Source organism: Epinephelus lanceolatus, chromosome 21 (assembly GCF_041903045.1).
Source record: "Epinephelus lanceolatus isolate andai-2023 chromosome 21, ASM4190304v1, whole genome shotgun sequence".
NCBI classification, from domain to species: domain Eukaryota; kingdom Metazoa; phylum Chordata; class Actinopteri; order Perciformes; family Serranidae; genus Epinephelus; species Epinephelus lanceolatus.
Window position 1 is genome coordinate 29035958 of NC_135754.1, and position 26801 is coordinate 29062758.

Consider the following 26801-nt stretch of genomic DNA (forward strand, 5'->3'; position numbering starts at 1 on the left):
ATGTTTTAATCATAAAAAAATATTTGGCAATTAAAAAATAAACTTATTTTGTTGTTCTCTTCAAGAATGTTGAGCAACATGTGAAACTACTCTCTAATTTGACAAACAAAAAGGTGAACAAGGCACTTAATATCTGTATGTGTTATACTATTTTTGTCTGATGTGATTTAACTCTGGTTCTTTTGTTATTGCTGTATTTGTAAGCTATCCACTGAATATGTATTATGTTCTGTAATTTAATTTTAAATAATGAAAATTGAAAATAAATTGAAAAAAACTTTGCAAACTTTACATGTTCTCCCCGTGTCAGCGTGGGTTTTCTCCAGGTACTCCAGCTTCCTCCCACAGTCCAAAGACATGCAGGTTAATTGGTGACTCTAAATTGTCCGTAGGTGTGAATGTGAGTGTGAATGGTTGTCTGTCTCTATGTGTCAGCCCTGTGATAGTCTGGTGACCTGTCCAGGGTGAACCCTGCCTCTTGCCCAGTGTCAGCTGGGATAGGCTCCAGCCCCCCGTGACCCCCAACAGGATAATGAAATGAAAATGAATAAATTGTTTTAAGTAAATGAAAAAAATAAGACAATAAGAGTAAAGATGCTGATAGAATACGTTAATAGAACAGAATAGAACAGAGTTAGAAAAGTTGCTAAATGATGATGTTATAGATACTAAATATATACAGAATAATTTATACCCAGTTTAGATGCTGATACACCCATCATCTGCTTTTCACCTTGAATATATGAAGATACACTTTTAATATATGATGCAGGAGGGTATTAGAACCAATCAAAACTATGAAGAACTACTACTGTAATTTCTCCTAGGTTGGGCCCATTTTGGAGTTAGATTGATTAACCTGTTTAAGGGGAAAAATGGGAGAAATCTCAGGAAGAGCAACTGAGGAGGGATCTCTCTCCCAGGACATGCGATAGATGTCGAGTGTACAGAACAGATCAATGTAATAAAATTACAGTTATCCATATTACAAAATGAGACATAAAGAGAGACATGGAGAGAGATGTTTAAATGTAGATAAAAGTGGTTTACTCAAGTAAAAGAAGTAATGCTACAGTATAAAAATACTGCTGTTTGTAAAATCCCCAAATTCCTGATTCAGTTCCTCTATTGAACCTGGATGAGTTTATTGTGTAAAGCTCTGTGTATGTACATCAGATGTGTAATATTGTGTGTTAAGTGGGCCTGCCCAGTCCGTGCCACAGCTCCACCGGCTCCTGTGGTGTGTTGACCATGTCCATCCAGTGCTGCAGCTGCAGGCCCCTCGCGTACATGAAGGGGCCCAACACCAGCACTCCCAGCAGGGCTGGAGGTTCTGCGAGAACAATAAAGACAGAGCAGAGCAAAGGTGAATACACAGCTGATCTGATGGAGACAGCGTGCGTATGAAGCTGAGCCTCTCACCTGAGCGGACGTCGTTTGGCTGCTGCAGCTCAAATCTCAGACAGGCCTCGTCCAGGTGCTGCGAGCGCAGTTTAAAGGTCATCCTGTGGTCGAAATACGGGCTGTGTTCACTTTTCACCACACAGCTGCGTTTAAGCTTCACCACCTGAGTGTGTATCTGTAAGCTCACCTGGACACACACACCTAGGAAACACACAGACGCTGTATGACCACGACTTGCAGAGTCACTCGTGTGAAGATGTCAGCTGAACAGGGCTGACACAGACACACAGCCACAAGCTTTTTACCTGACACACCTCTTACCTGCGTCTGTGAGCAGCTGCAGGCCTCGAGCCCTCAGAACCACCACAGAGAGGCGCTGCAGAGACGGACTGTAGCTGAGAGAGATCTGCACGTCACCCAGCTCTGAACACTGACACACATCACAATGATGATGAGCTTTCATGACCAACTTTGTGCACATGCAGACGTCCTGTGTGTTTCAGTATAAGTACGAATGATAAAATAATTTAGAATAGATTTTAAGACTTTACTGACTACTTTTAAGGCTCTTCATGGTCTCTGTCCCAGCTATATCTCTGACCTCTTAGCGCCGTAAACACCAAGACGTACTTTGAGGTCCTGGGGCAGAGGTCTTTACGGCATTACTTGCATTTTACTGCTGTAGATCCTTAACGTTGTGTTAATTTGATGCTGCTGAGAATAGAAGAATAGGTGCATCATAGGGTACAAATTTCTTGTTTGAGGACATTGGGACTTTATTAATGTCTCGTTTGAGGACATTGGGACTTTACTGTCGTCTCGTTTGAGGACATTGGGACTTCATTGTCGTCTCGTTTGAGGACACTGGGACTTTATTATCGTCTCGTTTGAGGACATTGGGACTTTATTATCGTCTCGTTTGAGGACATTGGGACTTTATTGTCATTTCGTTTGAGGACATTGGGACTTTATTGTCGTCTCGTTTGAGGACATTGGGACTTTATTATCGTCTCGTTTGAGGACATTGGGACTTTATTGTCATTTCGTTTGAGGACATTGGGACTTTATTGTCGTCTCGTTTGAGGACATTGGGACTTTATTATCGTCTCGTTTGAGGACATTGGGACTTTATTGTCGTCTCGTTTGAGGACATTGGGACTTTATTATCATCTCGTTTGAGGACATTGGGACTTTATTGTTGTCTCGTTTGAGGACATTGAGACTTTATTATCGTCTCATTTAAGAACATTGGGACTTTATCATCATTTTGTTTGAAGACATTGGGACTTTATTGTCATTTTGTTTGAGGACATTGGGACTTTATTATCATCTCATTTTACAAGATTACATTAAACACACTTAGGGCGCCCCCTATGGATGACAGTGCCCTTAGCGTTCCTCTATACTGCCTGTGCCGCAGGCCGGCATAGCTCTAGGTACTTCTACTTTACTTACTTGAGTTAATGTGTTTAGTCAAATTCCACCACTGGTACCTGTGTGTCGTCCTCCGTCTCCAGGTCCCTCCAGAGCACCCTGCCAGCCTGACCGAGCTCCCCCTCTAGAGGAAACAGCACCCTGCCCACTGCATGCCGTTTGCCGTCTTGCTCCACACTCAACACACACACACTCAGGGTGCTCTGAGGCACACACACACCTGACACCTGTGGGGGGGGAAACACAGGAAGTGTGTGAGAGCAGACACAAAGTTTTGTTTTTTTTTGTCTCTAAAGCTGCATCATGTTGTCCAGCTTCTGTGTGTGTTAACGTTCGTGTCCTCGCCTGGAAAACGAAGCAGTCATTGAACTCCGGGTCGGGCCCCGTGCCTCTGGCCTTAGCCTGACGGGGCCTCCGGTCATCAGGGAGAAGCCGGAGCTCCACCAGGGTGACGTTGCCATGGAAACGGGGAGGGAGGTTGCCGAGGCGGAGCAAGGACACCATGAGCTGCTCGCCACTGTGTCGGTACTCCACAGAGAAGCAGAGGCGGGTGGCCATGCCAGGAGGAGGTGCCACCACCTCGTTCAGAGGAGGAACGGAGTAGAGACCAGCCAGCACCGTCCCCACCGGGTACCATCCTGATGGAGACAGTACAACAAGATAGGAAGTGTTCTTTCCGGGTACTAACTAGAACATAAAGTGTTCTTCAGCTTGTCCCCACAGGAGAAACCTTCTTGGTTCCAGGTAGAACCTTTTAAAAAGGTTTCACCTGGAACCCTTCACACACCTTTTCCTCCACATTAAGCCTCGTTTCCACCAAACACGTTCAGTATGGTACCTTTGGAACCAACAGTAACCCTTCAGACATGGTACCTAGACCCTAGTGTTTCCACTGCAAACAGTACTCTTAAATTGTTGTCACTCACTGCTCCGTCCAGCACTCACTGTATTTCCTCATTACAGTGACACAGATGGAAGTCTGCACCTCGTTTATCGTCCACAGAACGATATGGTACAGTTCAGTTCGGTACGCTTTTTTTTTCCATTTCCACTGTGAAAAGTTGTGGATGGTACCATTGGAACCGTTACATACTGTCCCCATTTTTGGTCCCCCCTCTGTTGGGGTACCTAGCACACAGATCTGGTACTAAAAGGTGGAGCTGTGAACACTGCAGTCTGTTGATTGGTCAATAGAGGACAGTCACTCTGCTCAGGGCTGAGTTGTTCTGTGGACGAAGGGTTACTGTTGGTTCCAAAGGTACCATACTGAAAGTGTTTTGTGGAGACGGGGCTTTTGTCTTACAAAGAACCCTTGAAGGACCCTTTCTTCAAAAAGGGTACTTTGGAGGTAAGTGGTTCCTGATTACAACTTCAGCCCCTCAGGAAGAACCCTTAAAGAGCGCTTACTTTGAGGAGTATAGATCACATTAGTTGGTACCAGTAGAATCCTTTCAAATGCCTTTAATTTCAAAAACTCAAAGGGACTAAATCATAAACATCTCTACATGCTGTCAAATAAAGGCAGTAGTGACCTACTCCTTACTGAGAGTGACCCACGATGGGCCAGTATGTCCCGCCGTGCTTCCATCTTCATCTCCTCCTCCTCTTCCTCTTCATTTTTCAGGTCCTCGTGGTTTTGTGTTGTGAAGCGAGGAGGCAAAGTGAAAGGGATCTCACTGGGCCTGTCTCACACACAGAAAAATGTTATTAATTTGAGAGGTTCAGTCATGTTATCAACAAACTGCAAATGATTGTTTCATTGTTGCTTCAGTCCTGTTTGTGTTTGAAAACTGCTGCCGCGGCTGGTTTAGCATCTTTATCTTCCTGTAAAGTCTAAAATGTTCTATATAAGTAAAGCGTGCTTTGCTTCTTTCAGCCAGGACTGATCATCATTATCATTATCATTATCAAATCATTAGTAGTTTTTATGTATTTTGAAGCAGTCAGGATATTGGCAGTCTACAAATCAAACTCTTGAAAGACGTCATGGTGTTTTAGGGGTATAAAGAGATAGTTTGGATATTTTGAAGTGTGGTTGTATGGGGTACTTATCTATAGTCATTCAGTATGTTTACATGAACAGCTTAATCGAGCTATGCTCAAAATTCGATTTCGGCATCTAATCGGACTTCTGTCCTTGTCCCAGTTTACAAGCAACTGAGAAAATCGAATTACTGATGGGAACGTGTCCTCCTCCTCAACACTAGGTGGCGATATGCGTCGTTTCAGCGGGTTAAAAAGGCCCCCTTTCCGGTTGACCTATTACGTCACTTAATAATAAACAACTGGAGTCAGGCAGCAGACCGGCATTTTCGAACAACAGCAAGATGGATAATTGTACAGCTTTGTTCATCTCGTACGTAATGTACGCATTACTGATTGTACGTAATGTACGCATTACTGATTGTGCAGATAAGGTGCAGGCTATCCCTCGTGGTCATGGTGATTTCAAGAGGCAGACAAGAACGCCGTATGCTGTTGGAGGGCTACAACAATAGCATGTCTTGTCTGTTCCGGGGTCATACGCCAGCGCAGGGGGTGTGGAGCATGCGCACATGCATTGTCTAGTTTAACTCCGATTACGGCGTATACATGCCGGAGAAAATCGAATTCCAATCACATTATCTGGGTGTCTTAATCGGAGTTAGAGAACTCCGATATTAGTCGGAGTAACGCGTTTACATGCGCTTCAGTTGTCCAGTTATAGTCGGATTAAGGCAATAATTCATTTTTTTCAAGTGCCATGTAAACGTACTGAGTGTATTATATACAGTAGATGTCAGTCGGCACACCCCCAGTTTAGAGAAGCAGACTGGAGTCCAACTCAGAGGCTGAGCAATGTACTGGTGTGGTTGGGGGTCAGCGAAAAAACGCATTTTAGCCACCTAAAAAGTCCAAGCCAAGTCCAAGTCCGACAGCCTGTTCCAGCAGGAAAGCGACTAACGGCTTTAGTTCCCCATCTACGCTCTCGTAAAAGCCACCAGACTCCATTGAGAAAAACTGTCATTTTAGCTCGCTGAACATTTCAGCCACCTAAAAGTAGTCCCATTTCATAAAATCAGTGTCAGTTTAACTGTATGCTCTATTTTCAGGGTTTTACCTCACCATCAGACAACGACTACCAGCTGGAAAATGAAGCCGTTACATTGCTCTCTTCAAAGCCAGACTCCATTGAGAAAAACAGTGATTTAACATTGCTGAACGCAGGAGCTGTTGGTCTACCGCTGCCTCGATCAGTTAGTTAGTTTGTGTTACTGTGTGACTTTGGTGAATCCAAACTAACCCTTTCAAATGCCAAAGTCACATAGTAACATAACCAGACTAACTGATTGAGGCAGCAGTAGACCAGCAGCTCCTGCGTTCAGCAATGTTAAATCACTGTTTTTCTCAATGGAGTCTGGCTTTGAAGAGAGCGCTATAACGGCTTCATTTTCCAGCTGGAAATCATTGTCTGACTTTCAGGTGTCTGCTTCTCCACACCGGGGGCATGCTGGCTGACATCTACAGTATGTAATACACTTTCTATGGATAAATACCCCACACAACCCTATTCCAAAAAATCCGAACAATCCTTTCAAGATGCAAACCATGTATTCATGACGTCCCTGTTTTGAGAGCTTTGTTGCATTTCAAATGCCGTCTCTCTCCTGTGAGCTCTCTATCATCATCTATCTAAAAAAAAATACAAATAAATGTTGTAAAAATATGGATATCAAGAAAAAGAGTGAGACAAAAGCCCTATATTGGACTAAGTGTGTGTTTCTGTCATGGTACTGACGTGGCCCAGGAGCCCTGTGACACCAGGATCACCGGAGCAGAGCATGCTGGTACTGAAGGCACTGTGGAGAGCAGCTCCTCGTACTGACTCCGACCCTTCTTCGACTTCTTCCTCTTCCACAGACAGCACGCCATCAGACCCAGCAGCAGCAGCAGCAACAGCAGACCCACAGACAACAGTAACTCCTGGTCTGAACAAACCAAACATTAATTAAGTACACAAGCCAAACATAATGTGTGATGTACGAGTCTGACACAGTTTACAGCTTACCTGCCATGATTATTTCCCAGTCTGACTATCTGAAGCTACTTATTAGCATTAGTCATTAATGTGAGAGTTTCTTGTAGTGGAGCTGTTCAGCGGTGAAGTGTGCGCTGTATGTGAGCAGATAGAGTGCGACACAGCTGGATGATTCTCACCACTTCATGCTGTTATCTCTGCTACACTCGTTTCTCTTTAAAGGACCATACCACTCATTTAGGATGTTTTTATACATTATTACAAATGGTTCACATTACAGCTCACCATTTGCAAAATATGCTGTTGAATTTTAGATTCTTGACTGTATTTTGATCTTCTAGGCAGCTGTTGGCTTTCATTCATTCCCTTAAAGGGTCATTCCACCAGTTTTACACCCATACTTAAAGGGTAGCTTAAGTATTTTCAACCTGGACCCCATTTTCTCATGATTTTGTGTCCGACTGACTAAAGGCAATGACAGTTTTTGAAATTCGTCCAGTATTGAGTGAAACCGCTGCAGCTGGCAGCAGCAAAACAGGCTGCAGTGTAACCACTTGGGGCAACTGTGCACCGTCAATGTATATCCACCAAAAGGGATCCCTCTTCCAGGACGGACAGATGTGCAATAGATGTTGTACAGAACAGATCAGCATAATAAATTAACAGTAATCCGCATGACACAATGAGACAGAGAGAGAGAGAGAGAGAGAGAGAGAGATATGCAGGTAATGACAGTAGCTTACAACAACATTATTGAAAGTAATAATATTATAGTTATAGTTCTGGCTACTGTGGTACAATATGTTGAAAGTATGTATTAATATCTGACAGTATACTTGTGTGACAATAGTCATATGTGTATAATAACAGTAGAAGTATGACTAATGACTAATGATGGCAGCAGCAGCAGGAGGCATCTGGCAGGACCACGGCAGCAGCACAACCACACACGTCACGCTGTCCAGGCACCGCAGCTATATGAGTTAATCTGAGAGACAGTGGAGCACAAAGGCTCCGGAGAAGAAGCCGAGTTAGTGACATCCAGAATGGCCGAGTTAGCAAGATGCAGTAATAGAATACGAGAGAGAGAGAGAGAGAGAGAGAGAGAGAGAGAGAGAGAGAAGGAGAGAAGGTGCCCGGTGTATTATAGGGGGTCCTCCGGCAGACTAGGCCTAAGTCAGCCTAACTAGGGGCTGGTACAGGGCAAGCCTGAGCCAACCCTAACTATAAGCTTTATCAAAGAGGAAAGTCTTAAGTCTAGTCTTAAATGTGGAGACGGTGTCTGCCTCCCGGACCGTAACAGGAAGATGATTCCACAGGAGAGGAGCCTGATAGCTGAAGGCTCTAGCTCCTGATCTACTTTTGGAGACTTTAGGGACCACGAGTAACCCTGCGTTCTCAGAGCGCAGTGTTCTGGTGGGATAATATGGCACTATGAGCTCTCTAAGATATGACGGAGCTTGACCATTTAGAGCTTTATAAGTTAACAGTAGGATTTAAATCAAACAGTAATTTTATCGTAAAACACACACTTCATTTAAAGTTCACAGAAACAAAATAAAACTCACAAAACAGTTTTGGTTTGTCTTTCCGCTGGTTACAACAATCGGCAGCTCTGGTTTGATTAAAATTAACCCTTCAGTTAGATCTGAAAACATACTGGCTCTATACACGCTAAAATTACTGTTTATTTGAATGGAGTCTGGTGGGTTTGCTGATAGCGATTTTGGGGCTGTTTCTGGTTAAACAAAAATGATCTACAGAGATAGACCTTTTGTTAAAGGGCGAGATCTTTTTTGATTTTTCAGATACAGCCTAAATATTCGCCATCACCAAACCCACCAGATTCCATTTAAATAAACAGTAATTTTATCATCCTAAAACACACTTCATTCAAAGTCCACAAAAACAGAATAAAACTCACAAAAGCCATCTTGGTTCATCTTTCGACTCCTCCAATAATCACCAGCTCTGGTTTGGTTGAAAATAACCCTTACTTATCCAGTAAGATGTCAAAACATGCTGGTTCTATACATGCTAAAATTACTGTTTATTTAAATGGAGTCTGGTGGGTTTGGTGAAAGCAATGTGGGGGCTGTTTCCAGTCACATCTTTACATAGCAAATAGTGGTTTGCGGTTGTATTAATACTTTTAATGTTGCCTTAAAGGAGCTAAAAGTTGCACAACCATTGATCCCTCTTCAGTCTCTTCACTTAATTTTATTTTTAGCTAACCTGGCTGCAGCGTCCTTCTGTCGTCGCACCACTTTGGTCCACACTGAAATATCTGACTAACTGTTTAAAGAATTGTGATGAAATCCGGTTCATACGATGAATCCATTTAACTTTGGTGAACCTCTGATTTTTCTTCTAGCGCCACCATGAGGTTAAGTGAACTGTCTCCCAAGCTTTCCAAGATATTTTCATACAGTACACATGTTAATATTGATAGACATGTAATATGGCTGCTCTGATCACTGATCTGATCTCAACTCAGAATCAAAATGCTCATTAGCCACTGACCGACGCACGCACGCACACACACACACTCAGACTGTACACAGATTGGACGGCAGCTAATGAGATGACAGTTAATCCTCAGAGCTAAAGGTGGAGTAATGGCCCTCTTTCCTTTACACACGCATATGTGCACATGATGACACAACATATTCACAAAGAGAAACCCTCATTTTCACACAGGTGCCAGCTCCACATGAGCTCCAGTTATGAGTAAAGAGACAGAGGAGAAAATCGAGCTGAGGGGAAGTCACAGCAGTGTGTGTCTGAGGCCGTGAGGTCAGCTGGAAAGATTTTCTCAGGAGGCGAGGGAGGAAGAGCAGAAGGAATGAGGGGAGGAAGGAGTGACGCCATTTAGCACTACCTGCTCTGTGGCAGGGCGAACAGGACAGGTGTGAAGTTAAAGGTAAGACGTTATGTTTCTAATTTATCTGACTTTGTTCTGTATTTTTGTGCACAGACAGTCATATCTGTGGGTTGATTGGCTGGTTATTCTTCCCATATAAACACATCATAAAGTAATATCGTGGTCAAAAACCTGCTGGTCAGTTTGGGACAGAGGTGGAGTCGACAATTTGACAGGTAGTTTTGATATAAATATGGATTCATAATGTTTTTATAATAGAACTGGTACAATCTAATTGTTAAAAGGATGAAGAATAAAATTAGACACAACATGCACACTGACTTTGTTGGAGGATAAGAGTGTGATCTTCTATAATCTCTACTGTTCACTGTCATTGTCTCTATCTTTCTTTGTCTTTTTTACGTCTTTGTCTTTTGTCAGCTTACAGCCAAACGCTCTCTTTAACTGTCTTGATCAATCGACATTTGTCTCAATAATGAAATAATCTGGATTGTGTAATCCCATTAGGCTAATCTGGGAGTGCCTGTGAATGTGTGGGCGTGTGTGCTGACTGGGTTGAGGGTGTGCTTCAAAGCCAGAAACAAAGATAAGATTAAAGGAATGGTCGCAACATTTTGGCAAATACGCTCATTTTCTTTCTTGAGAGTTCGATAGGAAAATCAATTGACCTTTCGCTAAGCCCCGCCCCTTTGTGATGGTTCGACAAGCTGTCAGAGTAAACATGGAGCCCACACTGTCACTAACTGCACTCCCTGAAGAAATATTATCGTATTTTTGGTAAAAATGAAAGAGTGATTCCAGAGAGAAGCAGACAGAGGGGTCTACAGTCTGTGTTTGAAGGATATATCCAGGATGTCAAACTGACTCAGCAGCAACAACAGGTTAAGAAGACAAAGATAGTTAGAAGCTAAAGCCGAACTATAGGCTACAGATGACAGATCAAAATTCTCTGCTTCCCTTCACTGGTTCCTGTACAGCAGGGTCGGTCTTTGTTTCACTGTTACAATCATTAAAAAGCAAAAGCAGCATGTGTATACATTCAGTAGGCTATATCTTCAGTAGCTAGCTAGCTAACCCTACACTTTTCAGGGTTTGATTTTGGTTTTGGAACAGGGAAGAAACATATATCTTTTTCCAACCTCTCCAGGTAACGAGTATCATTAATACATGACGTGCCCCAGGCACAACATTTAGCTCCAAATCCACAAAATCAGCCTGAAAATGAAGGAAATCTGAAACGACTGCATTAGAGTCAATGGAGCACAGCTGTGTTGTTGTCGGACCCTGGTCTGAGCCGGCCTGATGCTACGTTATGATTGGCCAGTCTGTGTCCAGGGGCAGGATATAGCGAAGGGTCAATTTCGTCATGTCTGTATGGTAAATATGAACCTACAGTCAGTAGCCAGTTAGCCTAGCTTAGCATAAAGACTGGAAACTGGGGAAAAAACCCTATCCTGGGTCTGTCCGAAGCTAACAAAATACCACCCACCAGCACCTCTAAAGTTCACAAATTAACATCTTACATTTTGTTTGTTTAATTCGTTCAAAACCCAAAGAGTAAAAACTACAGGTTGTTATATGGAAGTTCTGGAGTCTCTGTTGCTCGCCTGGCAACTTTACAGTGACAACAAGACCAGTTGGGAACCACTGGTTTAGAGGGTGAAGTAATCCTTTAAGAATAAAAAGAAATGAAACACTCAAAGATGTGTCTTACTTTGCAGATTGGTGCTGTTGTCATGGCGAGGCCAGGGCGTCCTGCGTCTGAGAGCTACCAGCCAGTCTGCTATTCAGTCACTCAATCTGCCTCTTACTCCAGTGAAGTTCTGGTTGCGAGAGCAGAGGATGCGGATGACCAAGCACCCATTTTCTCCATCTCTAAGAGCTCCATGGATGTGGTCATGGCGACGGGGCCGCCGCACAAGCGGGACCCCGCCTGGACCTGCATGGACCTGAGACGCAGCTCCAGTACCAACACACACTCTGAGCAGAACTCAGTGATGATGCAGCAGCTGCACCCTCGCATGTGGCAGTGCCTCAACACCAACAACACCCACCAGATGTCAGTTGAAGCCCAAAACGTGGACATGCACAGCCCTCCTGCCCTCAGCGAGCGCTGGATCACCAACATGCATCGCTGGAGTGCGTGTAGCAGCAGCACACACAGCCGCAGCAGCACTCCAGACACAGTTGTATGGAAAAGCGGGACCTCGTGCCCCTCAAGTCTAACCCAGGACACCCCTTGTTCTTCCATGTCCAAACCAACCTCTCCTCAAGCCACATCCTCTTCCTTCATCTCCCCCCTGACGACACCACCTTTACCCCCTGAAGACCTTTTAACTTCTTCTTCAACGCTGACCCTGAGCACACATCAGCAGGAGGACTTACTTGTGTCCTCACCTGCACCCTCTCCACTGCCCTCACCTCTGCCGGCTCACACCTCCTCACCCTTGCCGTACAACTCCCCCGATCTCCTCCGGCTCACCAGCGCAGAGGATGAGGGCTTCCTGGAGAATAACTCGCTTTCTTTTACCTTCCCCTCCCCGATCCCATCGTCTGTTAGCTTAGCAGGAGGAGGTGCACCATTAGACCCTGGCTGCCTTGTTGATGACGTGATAGAAGACCTGCACAGTCCTGGAGGCACACAGTTATCAGACAGCGGAGGAATGAGAAGCCCTGTGCAGATGTTAAACTACCTGTCGCCTAATTCCCCAGCACATTCACAGGAATCAGAAAGAGGAGGCTCAGTTTGTCATCTTCAGCTACCGGGGCGAAGCCTTCCAACAGGCCGAGACAGGAGGTCACCCCTGGTTTCTTCTTTCAGTGACTCACTATTGGGTGACGGCTGCAAGTGCAAGTTGAACGCCAGAGAGGGCATCACAAAGGCTCAGGTGTTCAGGGAGGAAGGCACGATGACTTCACAGCTGGATCTGGTGGACGCAGCGGTGCAGACGATCACTCCCATCAGCTCCTTCTGGGGCCTCAAGAAGAACATGTCCAACTCCAACATGGGCTCCCACTCCCTATTGGGCTCGCCTCCTGGATCGAGACTGAACCTGAAATTCTCAGTGGGGTCCCACTCCAATCTGGTTTCCCCGTCCTCCAGTATGTTCCCAGCCAGCAGCAGCGAGGAGGAGGAGGAGGAGAGGCAAGGGGACAACCCGGAGTGGGACATTAATTCTGCCGCCTTGCGTGATCTGGAGAGGAAGAGGTCGTGTCTGAAGAGCCAGGGGGAGGACAAAGGCCAGATGGAGAGGAGGAGCAGCATGAAGCAGGTGCAGTGGGACGAGGACGGCATGACATGGGACATTCATGGCGCATCCGTGGACCCGGAGGCGCTAACTATGGCCATACAGAAACATCTGGAGCTCCAAAATAGCCCCCGACCTCTGAGACATAGCTCGAAGAAGAAGAGAGCACCGAAACCTCCTCTCATATCGAATGTGGTGAAGGCCATGACCCCAGAACTTCATCCGCCTGTGATGGTCATTACCTCAACCTGTATGGTGGAGGGTGAAAAGGAGGAGACATCAGAGGTGGACAAAGGGCAGAAGGAGGTGGAGGAGGAAGGAGCAGGAAAAAAGGAGGAAACAGTCGAGGCTGTTCGTAGAATAAGCAAAGCAGAGGGAGCCAATGCAAAAGAAGAGAGTGAGGTGTATGGAGAGGAAGGCACCAGACGTCCTAAATCACCCTCGCATGGGAGCGGACACAGCCGCAAGAGGAGTGTGATCCGGTCGCTGAGGAGGCCTGGGTGGTGTGGAGGCTCCAAAAAGACAGATGACTGAACCCGGAGACTACGCTAATGGCTGTTAATCCACAGCTGATCAGTTTGCACTACTAATAAACTCACAGACAGTGGGAGGAACTCTTGACAACAGCAGATGAAACTAAATGAAAGTGAGAGCTCCTCCCACTTTCATTTAGTTTCATCTGCTGTTGTCAAGACTTTCTTTTCATCATTTGGTAAAAAGGTGGGGCATAATTTCCTCTCATGTCCCATTGGCCCATTCTCAGTCTCAGGAAGTCAAATACCACCATTTCTTCACACCCCTTGGCGTGTGATGTCGATGTCGAAGGCTACTTTTAGCATCTTTGTGCAACCCTGTCTCCTAGAAATTACGTTTTTATGTCACCAAACTGCTTTCTTAATTAATCACTGACGTTTCCTTCAGGTAACGAAACACTACATTCATGTACCCCATATATGGATGGATTACTGAATAGGCCCAGTGGGCGCAGGCCCAGGGGCCCGCCTGGCCATCTGATGAGGAGCGTGAAGCTTGAAACGTCAACTCGTTAGTAATCTAATTAAAATTTTTGGAAGCATTGTCTACACTTACTGTCCAAGAGGAGACTCCGAAGCCCCATCTCCACCAAACACTTTCAGTATGGTACCTTTGGAACCATAAGTAACCCTTCAGACATGGTACCTAGACCCTAGTGTTTCCCCTGCAAACAGTACTCTTAAATGTGGGCGGGGCTGTTGTCACTCACTGCTCTGTCCAGCACTCACTGTATTTCCTTATTACCGGTGACACAGATGGAAGTCTGTCATTTATCGTGCACAGAACGGTATGGTACGGTTCAGTTCAGTTCAGTACGCGTTTGTGCATTTAGTCCTTCTCAGGCAAGCTCAAGGGTGTGAAAATTTATCAGTATTTGACGACCTGGGATAAGAACAGGTTGGTCCCATACAAGCTGTCCTAACCTGTTGTTTGAGGGTTTTTAGGGTTGCATGCAGCCTGAGAGGAAACATACCTGCGACTCTACTCAAGGCTGAAAAAGTACTTCCACCTCTTCTGCATGTTCTTCAGATACATTTTATCTATGTAATTTTATTTACAGTTAGAAAAGGGCTGGTTGTTGTAAAGATCCAAACATTTATCATTTATATTAAGGATATATAAACAGTCCATATGTGTTTTATTTTTTACTTCATTGTGTCCCTCTTTATTCTGCCCACTTCTGAAAACTAACCTGCATTTCTAGTGAAGTCTTCATGAAAGTCAAGACTTACCTGTGAATCAATCAATCAGCAACCAGGAGGTAATATATGTGTTCATGTAGATACTCAATAAAACTTTAATCTTTGTATCTCTGTTGATTTAAAATGTTTGTTTTGCCTTTAGATTACCGTTTGATTTTTTTTTTATTACTTTATTTTATTTATCTGTTTTTTTTTATAATCGTTATTATTATTGTTACTATTAGGGCATCTAGAGGTATCAGACACTCTGGGTGTTTTCTTGGAGTAAGCTAGTTAGCCCTAAATCATGGACCCAGAGATTCTTACTATATTTTTTTATTCAATACTTGAGGAGATGATTCACCGCCAGAGTCACTGCTGTTTGATATACTTCACGCTGATGGACCGTTTTCAGGTAAACCTATTAAATTAAGATTGTTTAAGCTGTGTGCTTTAAGCTAATAGTAATGCTAACAACAGTTAACCGTTAGTTAGCTAGTTAGTTAACTTAATATATAATTGACAATGCATCTTGGGATAGGCTGGGCCATGAAGGATTCATCCGTTGCGTCCTTCAAATTCTGAAAAAGAAGGCTGAATTTCTCAGCTGCATTTGAAGGAGCCTTCGAAATGGGGCAGCCTTGGTCTCGCTGATGTGATGTAACCGGTCTTCAACTGCAGCCTCCGAAGGCTGCAGCCGCTGAATTGGGACAACTATATAACATAATACTTGTTGTAAAAGTGCACAAATAGAAGTGGTGGCTGAAGTATGAAGGTCTTTTACTTCAGTAATTTGAAGGTTCATTGTGCAGAATTACGCCTTTCACTATATTATGAGTCGTTCTCAAAAAAAAAAAAAAACACTAAACCCTCCCTCCCTCTCTTCCCACACTCGCTGAACTCACTCGCTGTGGAAAAACATACAGCAAGTTGAGTGTAAACTTGGTGACCCACAGCGGTGAGGTTTGACCATTCAGGCGCTGTCATTCAGATGAGCGGGCACATTCTCTCTCATTCACCACAGGAAAAAAGCTCAACTCACTAGTCGCTTCCAGTGCCGTTACTGTTGTCATGTCTTCACAGATGTGTGTAGAGGGTTACTGTTGCTTTTTTGTTATTTATTATCATTTTCTCTTCTTAAAGCATTCAGATTACATAAAGATATGTTTTGTTGTATTTATCCATGCAGATATGTCCAGGTTTCACAGTCAAACAAGTGTAGCTGTTACTCTGAATACAAAATACATTTTAACTGGAACGTCCCTGTAGTCAGATTTAACACTCAGAAAATCGGAGGAACCTCACCAACCCCGACCTAAAAACCTGCACATCAACAGCAGTGAAAGCCTCAGTAATATACTGATTATTTAGACTTCTGTCTTATTTGTGTCTCATTAAAACAGTCGTATGCACAACACTGTTCAACTTCTATCTGGAGACATGTTGCTACAATGTTGGTATGCACATACTAAAGTGTAATGCATTGTTATCGACTGGTAATGCTATTAATGGCTAACCTGGGTTGAGCTGGTATTGCTAATAATGGCTTACCTGGGTTGACCTGGTATTGCTAACAATGGCTAACCTGGGTTGACCTGGTATTGCTAACAATGGCTAATCTGGTTTGAGCTGGTATTGCTAATAATGGCTTACCTGGGTTGACCTGGTATTGCTAACAATGGCAAAACTGGTTTGAGCTGGTATTGCTAATAATGGCTAACCTGGGTTGACCTGGTATTGCTAACAATGGCTAATCTGGTTTGAGCTGGTATTGCTAATAATGGCTTACCTGGGTTGACCTGGTATTGCTAATAATGGCTAAACTGGTTTGAGCTGGTAATGCTAATAATGGCTAACCTGGTTTGAGCTGGTATTGCTAGCAATGGCTAACCTGGGTTGACCTGGTATTGCTAATAATGGCTAACCTGGTTTGAGCTGGTATTGCTAGCAATGGCTAACCTGGGTTGACCTGGTATTGCTAATAATGGCTAACCTGGTTTGAGCTGGTATTGCTAATAATGGCTAACCTGGTTTGAGCTGGTAATGCTAATAATGGCTAACCTGGGTTGACCTGGTATTGCTAATAATGGCTAACCTGGTTTGACCTGGTATTGCTAACAATGGCTAATCTGGTTTGAGCTGGTATTGCTAATAATGGCTTACCTGGGTTGACCTGGTATTGCTAATAATGGCTAAACTGGTTTGAGCTAGTATTGCTAGCAATGGCTAACCTGGCTTGACCTGGTATTGCTAATAATGGCTAACCTGGTTTGAGCTGGTATTGCTAGCAATGGCTAACCTGGCTTGACCTGGTATTGCTAATAATGGCTAACCTGGGTTGACCTGGTATTGCTAATAATGGCTAACCTGGTTTGAGCTGGTATTGCTAGCAATGGCTAACCTGGCTTGACCTGGTATTGCTAATAATGGCTAACCTGGTTTGACCTGGTATTGCTAGCAATGGCTAACCTGGCTTGACCTGGTATTGCTAATAATGGCTAACCTGGGTTTACCTGGTAATGCTAATAATGGCTAACCTGGTTTGAGCTGGTATTGCTTGCAATGGCTAACCTGGTTTGAGCTGGTATTGCTAGCAATGGCTAACCTGGTTTGAGCTGGTATTGCTAATAATGGCTAACCTGGTTTGAGCTGGTAGTGCTAACAATGGCTTACCTGGTTTGAGCTGTACTCGTACTCGTCGCCCTCCGCTTATCCAGGTCCGGGTCGCGGGGGCAGCATCCTCAGCAAAGAAGCCCAGACAGTCCTCTCCCCAGCCACTTCCATCAGCTCTTCCGCGGGAACCCCGAAGCGTTCCCAGGCCAGCCGGGTGATGTAGTCCCTCCAGCGTGTTCTGGGGTGGCCCCGAGGTCTCCTCCCGGTTGGACACGTCCAAAACACCTCCCAAGGGAGGCGTCCGGAAGGCATCCTTACCAGATGCCCGAACCACCTCAACTGGCTCCTCTCGATGTGGAGGAGCAGCGACTCTACTCCGAGTCCCTCCTGGATGTCCGAACTCCTTACCCTATCTCTAAGGCTGAGCCCAGCCACCCTGCGGAGGAAACTCATTTCGGCCACTTGTACTCGCGATCTCATTCTTTCGGTCACTACCCAGAGCTTGTGACCATAGGTGAGGGTTGGAACGTAGATCGACCAGTAAATCGAGAGCTTCGCTTTCTGGCTAAGCTCCCTCTTCACCACAACGGACCGGTTAAGCGCCTGCATCACTGCTCCATCCTACCCTCACTCGTGAACAAGATCCCGAAATACTTAAACTCCTCTACCTGAGGAAGGACCTCCCCCCCAACCTGGAGTGGGCAATCCACCCTTTTCCAGCCTAGGACCATGGCCTCAGACTTGGAGGTGCTGATTCTCATCCCAGCCGCTTCACACTCGGCTGCGAACCGTCCCAGCGAGAGTTGGAGGTCACTGTTCTATGGAGCTAGGAGGACCACGTCATTCGCAAAAAGCAGGGATGAGATCCTCCCATCACCGAACCTGACACCCTCCACCACTTGGCTGCGCCTAGAAATTCTGTCCATAAAAGTTATGAACAGAACCGGTGACAAAGGGCAGCCCTGGCGGAGTCCAACCCTCACCGGGAACAGGTCTGACTTACTGCCAGCCACACGAACCAGACTCATGCTCCTTCGGTACAGGGACTGGATGGCCCTTAGCAAGGGGCCACCAACCCCATACTCCCGGAGCACCCCCCACAGGATGCCCCTGGGGACACGGTCGTAAGCCTTCTCCAAATCCACAAAACACATGTGGACTGGTTGGGCAAACTCCCATGCCCCCTCCAGCACCCTGGCGAGGGTAAAGAGCTGGTCCACAGTTCCGCACATTGCAAACCACATTGCTCCTCCTCAATCTGAGGTTCAACTATCGACCGGACCCTCTTCTCCAGCACCCTGGAGTAGACCTTACCGGGTAGGCTGAGGAGTGTGATCCCCCTGTAGTTGGAACACACCCTCTGGTCTTCTTTCTTGAAAATGGGGACCACCACCCCGGTCTGCCACTCCAGAGGCACTGCCCCCGATGTCCACGCAATGTTGCAGAGGCGTGTCAGCCAGGACAGCCCTACAACATCCAGAGCCTTGAGATATCCAGGACGAATCTCATCCACCCCCGGGGCTCCGCCGTCTCGGAGTTGTTTCACTACCTCAGCAAGTGAGGAAACAGAGACGGGGGTCTCGGGGGCGGGTCATCCAATTTCTGGTTTGAGCTGGTATTGCTAACAATGGCTTACCTGGTTTGAGCTGGTATTGCTAATAATGGCTAACCTGGTTTGAGCTGGTAGTGTTAACAATGGCTAACCTGGGTTGACCTGGTATTGCTAATAATGATCTCTCATTTATTTAGTTTGTGAACAACAGTAACTCAGAGTGAGATTCAGATTCTGTCACAATATTAATAGTTCAACAAAATAAAATCAACCACAAATTACACATTTACGTCTCCCAAATACTAAAAATGTCCCCTGGGATCTATATATAAATCAACAGGTGATTTCCTTCTTTTAGTAAAATCCTAAATGACTGAATTGTTTTTTTTCCACCTGGACCTTTATGCTCTGCCATTTCTCCTCTAATCATCACACTGTAACCTGTGACAGGCTGTTATGATACCACAACTATCACACATTCACATATATCGAGTTTTTTGTCAAGCCACAAGCATCACGTAGGTTTACATTACCAAAAGTTTATAACAGATCAAAGAGGAGAGGGAGAGACGCTGTGCTGCTGCCAGAGGAGCCACTGAATGAGTTCCCTCTGAACGTTAGGTCACTAAAAGAGTCTGAGAAGTCCGGGGCTGTTCATAAAACATTCAGGACGACACAGTTTATTCCACACTACTGAAGCTGCTCCTCTTTTTGGAACCACTGCGTAGTCTGTAATAATTTTGCTTTCAGCCATGCTTGTTGTTGCTGTGGGTAACAGTATGACGTCATACGTCAACAAGTCAAAATATCGCAAATGTCACGATATGAATACCTCATATATCCTATTAAAAACTATATCAGTATTATCTCAAACGAGATGATATGGCACACCCCTAAGTGACGGACAAATGTAGACATACTACAGTGTGCAGAGATGAGCTGTGTGAATGAGTGTTGTTTTTGCCATCACAGTTTGAAAATAGTATTTCTACAGAAAGTTCAGCATCAGCTGCAGCCATTTTGTTGTTTTCAAAAATGCCTGAATGGTGCTCTTCTTTACAATGCTAGGTTTATGCTTCCTGCGAAGGTGTGCAAGCCAAAATGGCGTCTATATCGCTCTAATAAAACTATAATTAAAAAATGAACATCATGTCATTTTGAAACTTAAACTAGTGATTGAGACCATAAACGCATCAAAATGTTTATTGAGGGAATAAATCAAGCGAGAAGTTGGATCATTTTCTCATTGACTTCTATACAATCAGACTTCTATGTGTAACCAGTGAAGTCGCCCCCTGCTGGCCATCAGGAAGAGTGCATGTTTAATGGCTTCACTTTCAGATGGCCCCCTGTTTATGACTGACAAGTATAAATAACCATACAAGCCGACTTCAGGCAGGTAAACACACACAGTAACAACATCTTTTTCACTGAGTCATGTTTGTCATGAATGAACTATAGTGGAGATTTGGGATATCAGAGATAAAGGTCACGCTCAGGTCACTATGTCACTGCTGTGAGTCATGTGACATGATGTGATGTTTGTTTGTGTACAGTACTGTACTGCCTTTGTCCTGCGTGCGTGTTGGCGTACTGTGAGCATACTATATGTATGTGAAACTGCTGATGGGACTCCCCAAAATCCCCTTTTTCTCAGCGGCAGTGGAAACTCACAGCTACAGGAGAACAATCCAGCGCCCGGCCTTTGTTGTGACACAGCTCATTGTCCCTGCTGTAATGTGTGGTGTGTGTGTTGCTGCCTGGTATAAATAGCGTGGGATGTGTGCCGGCCGGTGATTCTGTGATAGATGATGGCTGTACCTGGACCTCCTCTGCTCCTCTTTCTGTCTCTGCTGCTGCCGCTGCTGTTGAGCAAGGCGTCTCTGCCTGCAGCTGCATACACACTCACCCCTGGACGACAGCCACAGCATAAGCTCCTCCACCTGGGTGAGGGCAAACACACACAGAAACACACACGCTTCAAGGCTCCTGTGAAAACAAACTTGAACATTTTTGATTTGAACGTCTTCTCTGTTTATTTGGGGCTTCATGTTGTTGGTCTCTCCTGTCAGACTGGCCCAGAGACTGTGGCATGGCTCACTTCAAGCCCAACATGGCCGAGAGGATTGTGTCTGGGAACGAGGCCAGACCTCACTCCTGGCCCTGGCAGGTCTCTCTGCAGGTAAATCTGCTTTTGTCTTTTGACGTGGTTCGGTTTAAGGAGGTCTTGATTGATTGTATAAAAATGTTACAATTTTTTTTATTAGACTGCAACGGGACGAGGTTTTGAAAAGATGAGAGAGTTGGACGGTGTACATTACACCTGTATGTTCATCATGTGTTTAAGGTCAATTTTTTTTTCTTACCGTTTTTAGTAAAGTGATTTGAGCATGATAAAAGGCACACCACACAAAAAATCAGGATATATTTATTGAGCTTGGTTTGGTCTTTTTTTATTTTATTTGTATTTTTAATGTAATTTAATTGTTCAATTTAATGTAGTTTCACTTAATTTTGTTTATTTTATTTATTCTTTTAATTACAGGCAAATAATACAAAGCACAGATCACATGATAGGATAGCATGGTAGAATCAAATCAGTAATTCAAATGCTTAGGTTAACAGTACTAAAAATCAACTAAATTAAATTTATATGCGTTAGAGTAATTACAGTTCGACATAGTTACACTTTTCACAAGAGCAAATTTTCTCCCATTTCATTTTATGTTGATCTACTTTACAGTAATTCGTAGCAATATTTTCTTTCCTTAAGAAAACTGACATTGCACAGTATTTTTCAGAAAACTTAAATTCAAAATTTTTCCTGATTGAGCTTTAAATAAAAGAATATTTTACACATTAGAATAACTATCTGGGGACAGTTTTCATCCAGGATCCCCAACAAAATATTTAAAGGTGTTAGTCCTGAAACGTAGAAAAACAAGTGCAGCTGGACTTCCTCTTCTTCAACGTGATGATTTTTCCAAATTAAACATGGAAGTTGTTTTTAAGTGACAATAATCTTACAAAAAATATTAAGTTGAAAAATTCTGGAGTAAGAATCAATTGTTTTGTTAATTGTTCTAAAAAAAATTGTGTCCAAGGTGTCAAAATGTTAAATTTGTCTTCAGATTGTACGAGGGAAGGCAGCGAGACCGCTACCTGTACAATGCAATTATAAGTTCTTCTATTTATCTTTATTTTGGAAAGCCATTTCTGGCACCTTGTACTAGGTGCACAGACCTGTTCTCTATATCTAACTTTTGTTTGGGATACATTTTTAATTCTCCTGGCTATCTGGGATCAGTAGGACCTGATAAGTATAAAAAACTAAACACTGTCAAATATACTTAAGTCCAAATGTCCTAAAACGGGGGCAAACAAGCTCTATTTTGATGTTGTTGTATTTTTTTTTATCAGTATCAGAGTGAGAAATATTTTATTGATCCTCAAGGTAAAATTATGATTCTTTGTAGTCGCTCTGATGTAAAGAATAGGGAATTATAAGAAGTAAGAAAAAGAGTTTAAATTAAAAAGTAATTTAAAAAGTATGTAAATATAAAGCAATAAAATAAAATAGAAATGAAAATGTGCATTATGCTGCAGTGTTCAACACTAGTGCTTAAGATATTAAAATATCAAAAATAAAACATATCATCACTGTGCTGAGGCTGTAAGTGTTCAATTTAACTACAATATATGCATCAGTAGAATAAAATAAACACAGAATAAAGTAAACATAAGATAAATGTACACTATGTGCATGCACCCTATTTACGTTCAAATTACAAAAAAATAAAAATGTAAAAAAATCCAGTATGAATCAGTTTATTTTGTTTGTGAATTTAAAGTTGACCAATTAAAAAAAAAGTCTACTTGTGGTTCAGTATCATGGGTTAAAATTATTATCATAATTATTATTACTGCATTATTACATAATTATCCCATTTAATAGGAAACAGCATGTTTACATGTGTTCTAGTCTTTTAGTTTTGAGTCTCCCAGTTTCTCAAAATCAGGATATGTTTACACACACAGCACGTCAGCGAGACACTCCAAAAAAAAATCACTGATGTTTTGTGAAGCTAAGAAATTTTACTACCCGGAATATTTCTTGAAGGAATAAATTAATTTCTTTAACCAGCAGAGGCAGTAATCATATTAATTACTTCAATCATTAGGAAAGCTTACATATATGTATGATTCTACTATTTTTGTTATATCTTTAGTACAGCCTGACCAATACTGGATTTCTTGAAGCCAGTAGAGATATCAATACTTGAGTCTTAAAAGTCTGACGGCGATATACCAGTCAAAATGATTAAATATGAACACATCACAATAACATATTTGACTGTCATAACATTGTGACGATTGTGTGTGCAGAGCAGATAATCGTAATTGTTCAAAAATCAATTTGTTACCGCCCTCTGGTGGACAAACTGTAATGGAGCAGTTTTGAAGTTACATTAAATATACTGTGTGTCTGGTGTTTCTGTACCCCTTACATATACGGCAACACCTTCAGATCTGAGATGAGCTATTATCTGCCAGTATATTGGCTCGGTTAATATATTTGTTAGCGAGTGTTTGGTAAATATGTGGGGTTCATAATTAAGTTACCTTAAATCAAAGCTGTTCAACATGTCAGACCCCAAAGTGCTTCGCTTGGTTGGCTCCTATTTCTCATGCAGTTTATCGAAGTGATATTTCTAGTGCCATATGTGCAGGTTTCTGTGAGAGATGTAAATAAAAATCAAACTGCCCAGTTAAATGATCTGACATCACTGAGGGGGCTTACTGGTTGTTGCTCGTAGGTTCGTCCCAGGGGAAGTAAACACTACATTCACGTCTGTGGAGGAACTCTCATCCACAAGAACTGGGTCCTTACTGCCGCTCATTGCTTCCAAAAGTAAGACACCATGAACACAGAAGAGGAAACAGAGTAGAAAATGTAGTTTGATGTTTGAATACATTTTGTGGTGAAGGAGAACACACTGAGAAACACCTTGATCTGACTGTGTCTGGCCAATCAGGGGTAAAGCCGAGGATGCTGGGAGCTGGAGGATTGTCCTGGGGAAGCACCAGCTGAAGCGCTCCGAGACCGCAGAGAGGATCTTCCCAGTGAAGAGGATCTACAGGCACGAGAACTTCCGTTACCCAGCTCACAGCGAGCTGGACTACGACATCGCCCTGGTGAAGGCTGGCACAGATATCGTCCCTTCGAACTTCATTCGCTACGCCTGCCTGCCGCGCAAGCAGACCAGCCTCAATCCAGGACACTACTGCTGGGTCACAGGCTGGGGAGACACCCGCGGTGAGTGGAGGGGAGGGAGTCAAAAAAAAAAAAAACTCCTGCTGGTTATGTAATAGGAAAAAAACAGTAGGGTCCATCCTCTGGGGATCATGAATATTTTTGTAGAATGTCACAGCCATGTGTCCAATAGTTGCCATGAGACTTGTGTGAACAAGAAGTCAAAAGAGGTAGCAATCAAAATGAAGTTTAAATTGTCTTCACACACATTTCAGGCGGGAAGGAGAACGTGTCTCTGGCAGAGGCCCTGAATCAAGCCCGCCTGCCCATCATTGACTTCAAGACCTGCCGGCAGAAGAAATTCTGGGGCGACCGTGTCCGAGACTCCATGATCTGTGCCGGGTTCAGAGACACTGAGGGCCCGCCGGCTGCATGCCAGGTACGACTGAGATTTACAGAATATGTTGGAGGTGGAAGTGAGAATGAATTTTTTAAGAAGCACCTCCTTTAGTGTTGTCAGGATACCGGAATTTCTAACTTCAGCACAATGCCTTAGAAAAAATCAATATTCAATACTATGTTTGATACTATGGGGAAAACTGATATCAAGGGCATCAAACTAAATGTTTTTATAAAGGATAATCAGTACAAGGCTATAACATGACAACGACCATTTCCCTTTTCTTGGTTAGGAGCAGAGAGCAGCAGAATGACTGAAGCAAACGTTAAAAATAAGACAGAGAAAGCACAGCTAGTACTGGTGTATCATTACAAGGCTTGGCTAGCATTTATTTTTCCATTCCCTTATGACATTTCACAGAGGTATATGGTATATGACTATCTGAGTTAAACACAAGTCATTGTAGCACGTATGACATTGTCTAACCTACAAATGCTGTTTCTAATATGCACTGACTGCTGGGTTTAAACACTTTTGGCCCATAGAGTAATAAAAAGACATGAAATAAAGAGGGATTTATACTTGTGCATCAGCTCTATGCAGACCCTACGCACGTGGCCTACACCATTAAGAGCATTTATATGTGTGCAGTGGTGTGTCTGTGTCAATCTGCAGTTACACCTCCAAAACACTACTCAGTGGCGGAGGTTTCTGTGAAGTGCTGTAAAGTTTAGTTGATTCAAAACACACATTAAACACACATTAAACATGGCTTAATAGAGACAGTTTCAAACACAAGTACACAAATCAGCTTCACTATAACTCGCAGCATTCACAAACACTTGTCTTTATCTGGACACATTTTCCCCACAAATACAACATGCTAACGTTATTAGCACAAGCCTATGGCATTTTACATTGTGTAAATTAGCCTAGCGACAAGCGGAGATTTCCTCTGCTCATATGAAGCCAGGATAAATCACACACAAGACTTAAAATGCTATTTTGTGGGGGCTTTATTGTCTTCACAATTTATTGTTTCTTATCTGTGAAATTAAAGTAAACTAGAGCACTCGGAGAGCGCAGACCTCCGCCAAGCAGCTGGGATTTCCCGCCATTTTATTATTTTTGTCCACTTTGCTTCAACCGATCACTTTGCTTCATCAAAATCCATTCAGAACTTTGAGTTATTTTGCAGACAAACCCTTTGTTTCCACTGAGGGAAATGGTTTCAGCTTACAGAAATAAACAGGTCTGCGTCGCAGCAACATGTAGTTACATTTCTGGGGAGGTGTACGTCAGGCTACAGCGTAGTGTACAGTGTGGTTTCGACGCAGAAGTATAAATCCCTGATATTGCACTTGTTGCCATGTTATACACTGAAGTATCAACGGGCTGAACTAAGATAGTAATGTAATGCCAAGGTAGAGTTATGTGTTTTGTTCTTACTTGCCCTGTAACGTTATCCCATCACTCACAGTCGCCATCTCCACCAGTAGAGACTGACCTCTGGTGGCCCAAGCTGTGCATTATATCGCCTCAATACAGCATCTCAGTCTAATAGAAAAGGCGCGCTTGTATTTTGGCAGCACTGAAAATCACACACTTGAAATTTCTAAATACCACACAGACCTCGAAATACCGTGACATGGCTCAAGCCTGGTCGACACCCCTGAAAACGATAAACCGTTTCAAATGTTCAGAACCAATTTATAGATCATGTTTTTAACACCACTAACCTCCTAAGTGACCAACCATCACCCTCTGTCCTTCCCCTTCAGGGCGACTCCGGTGGTCCTCTGCTGTGCCAGCTGGGGCGTGACCGCTGGGAGGTGCACGGCGTGGTGAGCTTTGGCCCGATCGGCTGCACCGTGGAGAACAAACCCAGCGTCTTCACCCGCACCGCTGCCTACATCCCCTGGATCGAGGCAACACGCATCAGGGACTTCTTCCTGCACTAAGTGGGGCCGCCTGACTCGGCGCTGACAGCAAACATAAGCTCTGCTCTGTTTCGTGTCCGACGTCTGCAGACAACAACCATCTGTTTTTTTTTTTCTTTTCTAAACAGTCTCATAGCAACGGTTCAACCAACAACCACATTAAGATGTAAATACATGTTCTGAATGTGAAATGATTGTTTTCTAACACACCATATTTTACAGTCTACACTGTGCACTGCTCTGGCTTTGAACCGCAGGAAGTTGCGGCAGAGCACCGCAGAGTACACACTACTCATGACATCCAGTCAACATTTGCTTAATAAAATTGGGTAAAAGCAA

General features: G+C 43.7%; 3 protein-coding genes across 3 annotated transcripts; 2 read left to right on the top strand and 1 right to left on the bottom strand.

Annotated features, from left to right (window-relative positions):
• Positions 1–73: 73 nt before the first annotated feature.
• syt15 (synaptotagmin XV) lies at positions 74–7024 on the bottom strand. The gene is made up of 8 exons (XM_033611525.2): positions 6887–7024; positions 6617–6806; positions 4375–4520; positions 3184–3476; positions 2898–3065; positions 1726–1834; positions 1423–1605; positions 74–1333 (listed from the first exon to the last, which is right to left on the bottom strand). Exons 1-8 carry the CDS (start codon positions 6891–6893, stop codon positions 1194–1196), a joined length of 1236 nt encoding a protein of 411 aa, XP_033467416.2. The 5' UTR covers positions 6894–7024; the 3' UTR covers positions 74–1193.
• A 2484-nt stretch (positions 7025–9508) lies between these two features.
• Positions 9509–14812, top strand: LOC117246998 (uncharacterized). Its single transcript, XM_033611067.2, has 2 exons — positions 9509–9779; positions 11462–14812. Exon 2 carries the CDS (start codon positions 11477–11479, stop codon positions 13520–13522), a length of 2046 nt encoding a protein of 681 aa, XP_033466958.2. The 5' UTR covers positions 9509–9779; positions 11462–11476; the 3' UTR covers positions 13523–14812.
• A 5762-nt stretch (positions 14813–20574) lies between these two features.
• LOC117247654 (elastase-1) lies at positions 20575–26801 on the top strand. The gene is made up of 6 exons (XM_033612251.2): positions 20575–20815; positions 20941–21050; positions 23686–23780; positions 23905–24185; positions 24398–24561; positions 26304–26801. The coding sequence occupies exons 1-6, from the start codon at positions 20677–20679 to the stop codon at positions 26481–26483; spliced, it is 969 nt and encodes a 322-aa protein (XP_033468142.1). The 5' UTR covers positions 20575–20676; the 3' UTR covers positions 26484–26801.

Coding starts and splice junctions, on each gene's coding strand:
- syt15 (XM_033611525.2), bottom strand. Junction 1,835..2,897: donor AGACGGAGGACGACACACAG/GTACCAGTGGTG, acceptor GATGTGTGTCAG/TGTTCAGAGCTGGGTGACGT. Junction 1,334..1,422: donor GCCAAACGACGTCCGCTCAG/GTGAGAGGCTCA, acceptor TTGTTCTCGCAG/AACCTCCAGCCCTGCTGGGA.
- LOC117246998 (XM_033611067.2), top strand. CDS start 11,477: ATGGCGAGGCCAGGGCGTCCTGCGTCTGAGAGCTACCAGCCAGTCTGC.
- LOC117247654 (XM_033612251.2), top strand. CDS start 20,677: ATGATGGCTGTACCTGGACCTCCTCTGCTCCTCTTTCTGTCTCTGCTG. Junction 24,186..24,397: donor AGGCTGGGGAGACACCCGCG/GTGAGTGGAGGG, acceptor CACACATTTCAG/GCGGGAAGGAGAACGTGTCT. Junction 24,562..26,303: donor GCCCGCCGGCTGCATGCCAG/GTACGACTGAGA, acceptor CTTCCCCTTCAG/GGCGACTCCGGTGGTCCTCT.